Source organism: Sminthopsis crassicaudata, chromosome 3 (genome assembly GCF_048593235.1).
Source record: "Sminthopsis crassicaudata isolate SCR6 chromosome 3, ASM4859323v1, whole genome shotgun sequence".
Lineage (NCBI taxonomy): Eukaryota > Metazoa > Chordata > Mammalia > Dasyuromorphia > Dasyuridae > Sminthopsis > Sminthopsis crassicaudata.
The window spans coordinates 594062196-594071856 of NC_133619.1; the positions used below are offsets into that span (position 1 = coordinate 594062196).

At 46.7% G+C, this 9661-nt stretch overlaps 1 protein-coding gene across 2 annotated transcripts in view; it reads left to right on the top strand.

Moving 5' to 3' along the window:
* Positions 1–5592, top strand: part of TINAGL1 (tubulointerstitial nephritis antigen like 1) — a 13970-nt gene extending 8378 nt beyond the window's left edge. For both annotated transcript variants that reach the window (XM_074305261.1, XM_074305262.1), the window contains exons 7-12: positions 37–187; positions 438–627; positions 782–827; positions 1284–1407; positions 2171–2216; positions 2396–5592. In XM_074305261.1, the coding sequence (XP_074161362.1) occupies positions 37–187; positions 438–627; positions 782–827; positions 1284–1407; positions 2171–2216; positions 2396–2539 (701 nt within the window). In that variant the 3' untranslated portion in view covers positions 2540–5592. The remainder of the gene's footprint in view (positions 1–36; positions 188–437; positions 628–781; positions 828–1283; positions 1408–2170; positions 2217–2395) is intronic.
* The last annotated feature ends 4069 nt before the right edge of the window (positions 5593–9661 follow it).

The window sequence follows — 9661 nt, forward strand, 5'->3', positions numbered from 1 at the left end:
CATGGCTACCTCTCCCTGCCCTCTTCCTCTCTCCAGCCGTGGCCTCAGACCGTATCTCCATCCATTCCATGGGTCACATGAGCCCAGCCTTGTCCCCTCAGAACCTGCTGTCCTGCAACACCCACAATCAGCACGGCTGCCGGGGCGGGCGGCTCGATGGGGCCTGGTGGTTCTTGCGTCGCCGTGGGTGAGAATGTGGGCATGGAGGGAGCCCCTGGGTGGTGCAGAAAGGGACCCCAGTGGGAGTCCAAGAGCATGGCTTCTGGAGGATGGGGGAGGATAAGAGGAGGAACTGGGATAATTCTAAGGAGAGGATGCTGGCCCCTGAGGAGGAGGTGGGAGGGGCAGAAGGCACCTAAGAGGCCAGCCTGTCCCACTGAGCAGGGGTTTCCTTCACCTTCTTTCCCACCTCCCACCTCCCCACTGTCTCCTCACAGGCTGGTGTCCAACAACTGCTACCCCTTCTCTGCGGGGGATCACAATGGGGCAGCCCCTGCGGCCCCATGCATGATGCGCAGTCGCCACATGGGCCGGGGCAAACGCCAGGCCACTGCCCCCTGCCCCAACAGCCAGACCCACTCAAACCACATTTACCAGGCCACACCTCCCTATCGCCTCTCCTCCCATGTGAGAGTCTGGGCTTGGGGGCTGATGGGGTGGGGAGGGGAGGTGGGAGCCACTCTGGGGCAGGGCAGCCCAGGCAAGGGCATGACCTGGTGTGGAAAGAGGGGGGGGGTCTGGCTTCTAAGGACCCCTCAGACAGCCTTGACACATTCCCTAGGAGAAAGACATCATGAAGGAACTGATGGAAAATGGGCCTGTCCAAGGTAAAGGCTTTTCCCCTCCGCACCCTCTACTCTCTGTCCCTTTCTTCCTTTCCCTCCCTCGCCCTGGCTTCCATGCTCAGGAGTTGGCAAAGACCTTGGAAATCCTATCTCATCCTGAGACAGCTGCTCCCCCTCATCCGCACCTGTTGGGAAGGGCTCTGTGCCCCAGACCTGTTGGGCAGAACTCTCAGCAGACCCCCCTCCTTGAGAGACCATGTAGCCCCCAGGCCGTGCCCGTGCCCAGCTTGTACGAATGGGTGGTGTGGAAGCCCGGGGCCACCAGCCTGTCTGTCGCAGCCTAGGGCAGAACCTCGTCCCCACCACTAGCCCTGGTGGGAGACGGGGCTTGGTGGGGAAAGGGTGAGAAGCTGTGAAGGATCCTTGGTAATTGGGTATAGAGGGATGCCCTGATGGATGCCCTGAGCAGGTGCCCATCAGACGCTCCTGTGCCCACAGCCATCATGGAAGTGCATGAAGATTTCTTCTTATACAAGAGTGGGATCTATAAGCACACACCGGCCAGTCTGGGGAAGCCTGAACGTTACCGCCAGCATGGGACTCACTCTGTCAAAATCACGGGGTGAGAAGGGATTTCTGGGCAACATGGGCTCCAAAAGGGGCCACAATTAGAATCTGAGCACTTGGACTCCAATGCCGGTTCAGCTATTGACTGGACTTTGGTCCAGACCTTCCTTTCTCTGAGGCTCAGTCTTCCCACCTGTAAGATGGGCCATTGGAGCAGGCTCTGTCTGAGAGTTCCTAGGCTGCTATGAAAGCAGTGGAGCTGGGAGGGCAGACAGGGCCCCCTCCTCCTCCTGTCAGACTCTGCCATGTCCATACCTGCCCAGCAGAGATGAGAAATCTGTCCTAATGGACACAGGAGGAAGCTGGAACTCAGAGCTGAGTCTGACTCCAAATGCTGTTCTTGGGCTCTGCCCTCTTCCATTGGCACGAGCAAGGAATGGTTTGTTCCCCTTCCTGGTACATCTGAGGGCATGAAGGGGAGGGGGAAAGGGTGACCCCCAGGGCAGGAAACATTCCAGGAGGAAAGCCAGACTGGTAGTCAACAAGTCCAGTCACCATGGTAACTGAGGATTGAGGAAAGGGGGAGGCTAGGGAGGCCTTGCTGAAGACCTGGAGTTGGGGGAGGGCAGTGGGCAGTGTAGCTCAGGGCCCCTGGCCTGGGAGCCATAAGATCTGGCTTCTAATCCGAGGTCTTGCTGTGGGACCCAGGCCCAGTCCCTGCCCATTCTGGACTTCCGTGTTCTCCTTTGGGTAATGGCTGGACTTTTTCCAGCTGATATTCTGTGAACTTGCTCTAACTCCCCTCTTGTGTCCTAAAGGTGGGGAGAAGAAATTCAGCCTGATGGACAGAAGCTGAAATACTGGGTGAGTCCCAACATGTCCTGGGAGGCAGGAGGGGAGAGACCCAGAGACGCCCTAGATGGGGAGTGGAGGGGAGGCACGGCCCTTCCATTGGGGAGCTGCTGGTCCAGCAGTGGAAGGCCTGCTTATGATGAGGGATCCCTCTCCCCTGCTCTCTTCATACCCCCCCTTTTTCCTAACAGACGGCAGCTAATTCGTGGGGCCCAACCTGGGGAGAGAATGGATACTTCCGAATTGTGCGAGGGGCCAACGAGTGTGACATCGAGAGCTTTGTGGTGGGCGTGTGGGGCAGGGTCGGCATGGAGGACATGAGCCCCCATCACTGAGCCCCAGCTCTGGCCTGCTTGGACTCTCTGGGCCTTCTCCTGGATGAGGATTTGGGCATCCTCCAAGAAATGTCCACACCCCGTCACCTGCTGCCAGATCTGGAACCACAGCCAGTGGTGCTAAGAAGTTTGCTTGGGTTGGGGTACAGATCCCACAGACAGCAGAGCTTGAGATCCCTGCCCCTTCCCAGGCCAGAGGGAGGGGGAGCCAATCTGCTGAAACAGCAGTCCCCAGAGGGCTCTCTACCCCCTGCCCCCCTCCCCAAATCCCGTCTTTCAACCTCAACCAAGCGTGAGCTGCCCCTAATCCCTGCCTGCTGATGTTGCAGTCCCAGGAGAATGGGAGTGTGGGGTAAAGAAGTCAGAGGGGGACAGGCCCTAGGACCCCCTCCCACTTCCCTTTCCCAGGAATATAAAGAGGAGGCTTCAGACATCTGATTCCAGCCTCCTCTCCCACGCCAACCTATCTCCTTTCTCATTTGCTCTTGGCCCCGGGAGCCCACTAAACCTCTATGCATTCTGGGGTTCCCCTAAACATGATGGACACGTGCTGGTCTTCACCCAGTGGGAGAGGAGCTGGGCTGAGGCCCGTGATCCTCCCCACCCACTGCCTAGGCTGATACCACTCTCCTTTTCTCTTTCCTGTAGTTTCAGCCTTTGAGAATATTTATTTTGCTTATTACTGACTGTAAATAAACCCGGTTCACACACAGGCTGCCTCCCGTTGCCTCTCTGGAGGGCTTTTTCTGCCTGTTGCCCGCAGGCCCTCCAGCTGGAGTTCTTTGCGGGTTGTGGGAAAGGGGAAGGGTGGGAAGTGGGGAGACCCACAAAACCACCTTATACAGGATGGGTCAGACAGCAATTCAGTTCCATTCTGTAAACATTTGTTAAGCACAGTAGGACCTCCCCAACCATGGGGCAGGAGAAAGACTATCTGTTCCTTTAAATGGCCCCAAGAATCAAAGGAGCTCCCAAATGGAAGGGCCTGCCAATGAGGACCTGGACAGAGATTTCCTCTGTATCTCTCCCACTCTCTCTTTCTATGAATCTCTATCTCTGTCTTTTTGTCTCTATCTCTTTGCTCTCTCTCTCTCTCTCTGAATCTCTGTCTCTGTCTCTGTCTCTGTCTCCCCCCTTTCTTTGTGTCTGTTTCTCTTACTGTGAATTTCTCTCTGTCTCTCTACATTTCTGTCTCCCTTCTTTCTGTCTGTTTGTCTCTATATTTCTCTGTCTCCCTGCCCATCTCTGCCTCTGTCTCTGAGTCTCTGTTTCCATCTCTCTTCATGGGCTCCCCTGGCTTCAGTTTTTTATCTTTACACTTATAGTTTCCAGATCTATAATTCCGCCCCTAAGCCCTCTCTTTCTCTCTCGAGCTCCAGCTGCTCACTTAGACATTTCAATCTAGATATTCCACAAGCATCTAAGCTCATGTGCAAAACAGAAGTTATTCTGGTGGCATTGAGATATGGTGGGATCTAAAGGTCTAAGTTCAAGACCTGCCTCTGATTTCTACTCACATTACTGTTTATCCATAAGGAAGTCCTTTAACCTCCCAGGGCCTCAGTTTCCTCATCTATAAAATGAGGTTGTTGGCCCAGACAGCTTTCGAGGTCCCTCAGCTGTAGATCTATGAAGCTATGAAATATCCCCTAAACCCACTCCTCTTCCAAACTTCTCTCTTCCTCTTAGCGAACCATCCTCCTTCCAGTCACCCAGAGGTCACAACCTAGAAAGTCCTCCATTCTTCCGTTCCGTTTTCTCCCTACCCCCTTCCAAACGGCTGCCAAATCTTGTGCATTCTGCCTCAACATCTCTTCCACGTGTCTCCCCTTCTCTGCACTCATCTTCTTAGCTCAGACTTTCATCTTCTTTACCTGGACTACTGCTATAGCCTCTAATTAGTTTCAGGTTTCTCCTTGCTTTAGTCCATCTTCCAATCAGCTGCCAGTGGTTGCTCCTAAAGTGCACATCTGACCATGGCAATTGCCCTGCTCAAGAAACTTTACTGTTATTGAGTCATTTCAGCTCTTCATGACCCCAGCTGGGGTTTTCTTGGCAGAGATACTGGAGTGGATTTCCATTTCCTTCTGCAGCCCATTTTACAACTGAGAAAACTGAGGCAAACTTGGCTAAAGGACTTCCTAAGGTCATACAGCTGGTAGAGTCTGTGGTTCCACTAGGACTCAGAAGATGAATCTTATTGATTCCCTCCCTGGCGCTCTATGTGCTATGGCGCAACCTAGCCACCCGTCCTATTATCTCTAGGATCAAATAAAAATTCCTTTGACATTTAAGTCCCGTAATAACCTCATCCCAACCTGCCTTTCCAGGATTATTAAGTTTTATTCTCTCTCTCTCTCCCTCCCTCCCTTCCTCCCTCTCTCTGTCTCTGTCTGTATGGCTCTCTCTTCTGCTCTCTCTTCTCTCCCTCCCTTCCTGTCTCTCCAAATCTCTCTTTTTCTCTATCTCTCTGTCTCTTTGAATTGGTCTGTCTCTGTCCTCCTCCCCCCACAGAGGTACATACACCCCTCCCACAACACGCTATGCTCCCATTGAATGGGTGGGCTTGTTTCTCTTACATAATATATTCCATCTCTTGTCTCCATGCTTATGCACAGATTGTCCCCCCAGCCTGGCTGCATTCTCTCTCACATCCAGCTTTCCTAGAATTCTAAATTCTTTTTAGAATAGCAGTATTAAACTCAAATAAAAACGGGGGCCACTAAACCATAGAGAAGAATCTCTATGGGTCACATAACATCTTAGACAACCACATATAAATATTATCTATGTTTTATTGTATTATTATTTATTTTTAATTCCCCAATTACATTTTAATCTGGTTCAGGCTGTAGTTCAAATTTGCTTTTTACAGGAGGTCCCAGAGCTAATAGCACCTCCTTCCAAATTGCATTTACTTGGTGTGTATCTTGTATTCCTTCCTCCTACAGAATGTAAGCTCTTTGAGGGCAGGGACTGTCTCATTCTTTGTGGTGTATTCCCAGCACCTAACACAGTACATAGTAAGTGCTTAATAAATGCGTGTTTAATTATTTTGTTCTATTTTTTTTTGTTGTTTTGATCTATTCATTGATTGAATCTGTGCTTGGAAATCAGCTACAATCCCCAGCATCGATAACTAGCTGTCACAGATTCTTAAGGTCATTCCATCCCCCTCAGATGGTCTTAGCAGCTTCTACAAAGTTCTTCTCTGATGTTTGCTGTTCTTGGTCTTGAGATGATCCTGGCTTCTCTAAGGTAGCCAAGTGGCACAGTGGAGTCTGGAAGTGAAGTCTGAGTTCAATTCTGCCTCAGATATTTGTGTGACTTTGGGTTTCTCTATCTTAGCCTCAGTTTCCACATCTGTAAAACAGAGATCACAATAGCACCAACTTCTACCATGGTAGAAAGAGTTTGAATATAGTCCCAACAATAGACTGAGTCTGCTTTCCAAAGATCAGCCTGAAATGAAGAGGGACAGAAATTTTACAAAAAAACCCCATCAACTCCTCTAAATTAAATCAGATACTTTGATATGAGTGGCAACAGGGCTAATGGATACAGAGCCAGTTTTGGAACCAAGAAGAACTGGGTGTAATCAGCTCTGACTGAAACTGAATGTGTGACATCCTGGGCAAGCCACCTTCTCGGTGTCTCCACCAGCATTTATTTATAAATTGCAGAGAAGGAAGGAAACAAGCATTTATTAAGCATCTATTATGTTCCGGCACTGTGCCAAGAACTTTGCAGATACTGTCTTATTTGATCCTCACAACTACCCTGGGAGATAGGTGCTGTTATTATCCCCTTTTACAGTTATGGAAACTGAGGTAAACCAAGGTTAAGTGACTTGCTCAGGATCACACAAGTAGTAAATAGCTGAGGCCACATTTGGATCTAGGTTTTCCTGACTCCAGTACCAGTATTCAAGAAGAGAATGACTTGAAATGGTAGAGAGAATTCCTTCATTTAGGGGTACTCTAGATCAGAGAAATCAGGGATCCAGTCCTTTTTCCCCTATCAAAGATTTTGGTACTCAGAAACTTTAATGCAAAAGTGAGGAAAGGTGAAAAGAGAATAACACAATATGGAGAGAAGGAATGTAATAGACTTGTAGTTCTACACCAAAGTTTCAGACTGATACCTCTAGAAAAGAATCACACAATGAGCAACAAATCATATACATCACAGAAAGTGAGAATGATTAAACTCTAATAGACAGGACATTACTGTTTGCTGATATAAAAGACATTTCTCATTTTTTTGTTTCTTTATATAGTCATACTACCAAGTCATTAGAGCAAATGTCCAAATTAACATAAAGATATTAGAAAATTAAAATGAGAAAAAATATATATGACATGCTTAAGACAGCTACAGCCTGACCCATTTAGACAAATAATTGATGATGGTAAATGGAATCTGAATGAAATAAAAGACACAAATACCTCTGAGAGGAACTTTATATAGAAGCTTACTTAAGTCAATAGTCAAAAATAAGGAAGTTAAATAAATTTGTTTAATTTTAATTTAATTAAAAATTTAAATGTTTTTCCAGCTAAAAAATATCTTGTTCAGCAAACGATTGATTTATTTGCCAAGGGAAGAGATAAGGTAGACAAAAATACTTTGACTTACAATATAAACTCATTTGTAAAAACCCACCGAGAAGGGCTGTTCCATCAATTGATAGACATTTATTAAGCACCTACTCTGTGTCAGGTACTGTGCTAATCCTTGGGCATACAAAAAGTGATGTAAGACTGTCCCTCCCCTGAAGCTGCTTCCAACCTAATAGGGGAACAAAGATTTAAGCAAAGAAATACAAAACTATTTAGATCTGGGATTTATTGTTGTCCTTCCCATTTGAAGAGGACCAAAATGACATCACAATGTCTGTGTCAATGTACAGTGCATCTGACTGTGGCTGATCAGACCAATAAGAGCTCAAAAGGTTCTGCCACAGATTGGGTACAAATAATCCATAATTTCAATTACTAGATAACTATTAATTGAGGAAAAGGGAAAGTATTGGAATGATTAAAAAAGAGTTGAGGAAGGCTTCCCATAGTAGATGAGATTTTAGTTGCGACTTAAAGGAAGGCAGAGCATTTGGTAGGTGGAGTCGAAGAGGTAGAACAATCCAAGCATGGGGGGCAGGCAGAGAAAATGCCTGGATCCCAGAGATGGAATATCTCATTCATGAAACAAAGAGGAGGCCAATTCACTGGATTGAAGAAGAATGTGTGAGGAATAAGAATGTGAAGAATACTAGAAAGATAGCAGGGGACTGAATCATGAAAGGCTGTGAATGACAAACAAAACATTTTGGATTTGCTTCTGGAGACAATGGGGAGCCATTCGAGCTTATTGAGTGGTGATACGGTCTGACCTGCATTTTAGGAAAATCGCTCTGTTGGCTGAATGGAAGATGGATTGGAATGGGGAGAGGCAACTAGACCCCCTCAGTGAGTTATTGCAGCAATCAAAATATGAGCTGTTGAGGAGCTGCATCAGAATGGTGATGGTGTCAGAGGAGAGAAAGGTGCATATTAGAGAGCTGTTGCAAAGGTGAAATTGGAAATGGGAGACGAGAGATAGTGATGAATCCAGGTTGAGTCTGAGATTGTGAGCTTGAGGGACTGGGAATATGGGTTCAAGGGAAAGAGGTAAGGGGACAAGGATTTAGGGGGAAAGATAATTAGTTCAGTTTTGGACATATTGAGTTTTAGATATCTACTGGGCATCTAGTTTAAGTTTTCTGAGAGGCAATTGGAGATGGAAGATTGGAGATCAGCAGAGAAATTGGGATAAACTCCATAGGTTTGAGAATCATAGCATAGAGATGGTAATTACATCCATGAGGGATGATAAGCTCACCAAATGAAGGGAAGAGAAGGAGGGCCTAGGGCCACGACTGAATACTTCTAGTTAGAGAGCATGACTTGATAATGATCCAGGAAAGGAGAGAGAAAAGGATTGGTGAAATGAACAAGCAATCCTGGAGATAATAGAAACCCTAAAACCTAGAGAGAAGAGAGTAACGAAGGAGAAAGGGATCAACAATGTCAAAGGCTGCAGCAAGGTCAAAAAGAATGAGGATGGAAAAAAGGCCATTGGATTGGGTGGATTGGATGTGAGTGTGTATATGTATATGCATGTATATTTGAGTGTGTATATGTGTTTGTGCATGTGGTGAGAGAGAAAAAAGAGAGAGAGGGAAGAAAGAGAGAGAGAAGAAAGAGGGAGAGATCATTAATAACTTTGGAGAGAGCAGTTTCAGTGGAATGATAAGGGGAAGCCAGATTGTAAGGGGTTTAGAAGAGATCGAGAGGAGAGAAAATGAAGGCACATATGGTTTGACTTTTCGATAAGTTTATCCTCAAAAGGTAGAGGAGCTATAGAATGATAGTTAGGGATGGGAATAATTGGGATAAGTTTTTTTTTCAGGAGAGGGGAGACATGGACATGTTTGTAAGCAGTAGGAAATGATCCAATGGACAGAGAGAAACTGAAAATAAGCAAAAGAGTGGGGATGACAGAAGGGTTATCTATTGGAAGAGACAGGAGGGATGGGAACACTTAAACAAGTAGAGGAGTCAGCCTTGATAAGGAGTTAGGCCACTTTATTATGTGAGACAGGGTGAAGGAAGAAAAAATGGTAGAAGCACCTGAATGATAGGAAATGAAGAAGAGAGAAAAAAGAGGAAGTTCATGGTGAACAGCCTCATTTTTTTCTATAAAATATGAGGCAAGGTTCTCAGCTGAGAGCTGGAGGAGGAAGAAGCATGAGAGGTTTGAAATAAGTTCCAAAAAGGCTTGAAAGAGCCACTGATGAGAGTGGGAAAGTCAGCTGATAAGGGAAGTATAGTAGTAATGAAAGGTCATGAGTATAATCATACAAATCAGAGATGAGGAAGAGGGTTAAAGCCAGTTTAAAGAATGTTTGGTGGGGCAGTTAAGAGTCAGGAACATCTGAATTCAAATGTGGCTTCATTGACACTTATTAGATGTGTGACCCTGGAAAAGTCCTTTAACCCCTATAGAAGAGAAGAAGAAAGGAGAAGGAGGAGGAAAGGAAGAAAGAAAGAAAGAAAGAAAGAAAGGAAGGAAGGAAGGAAG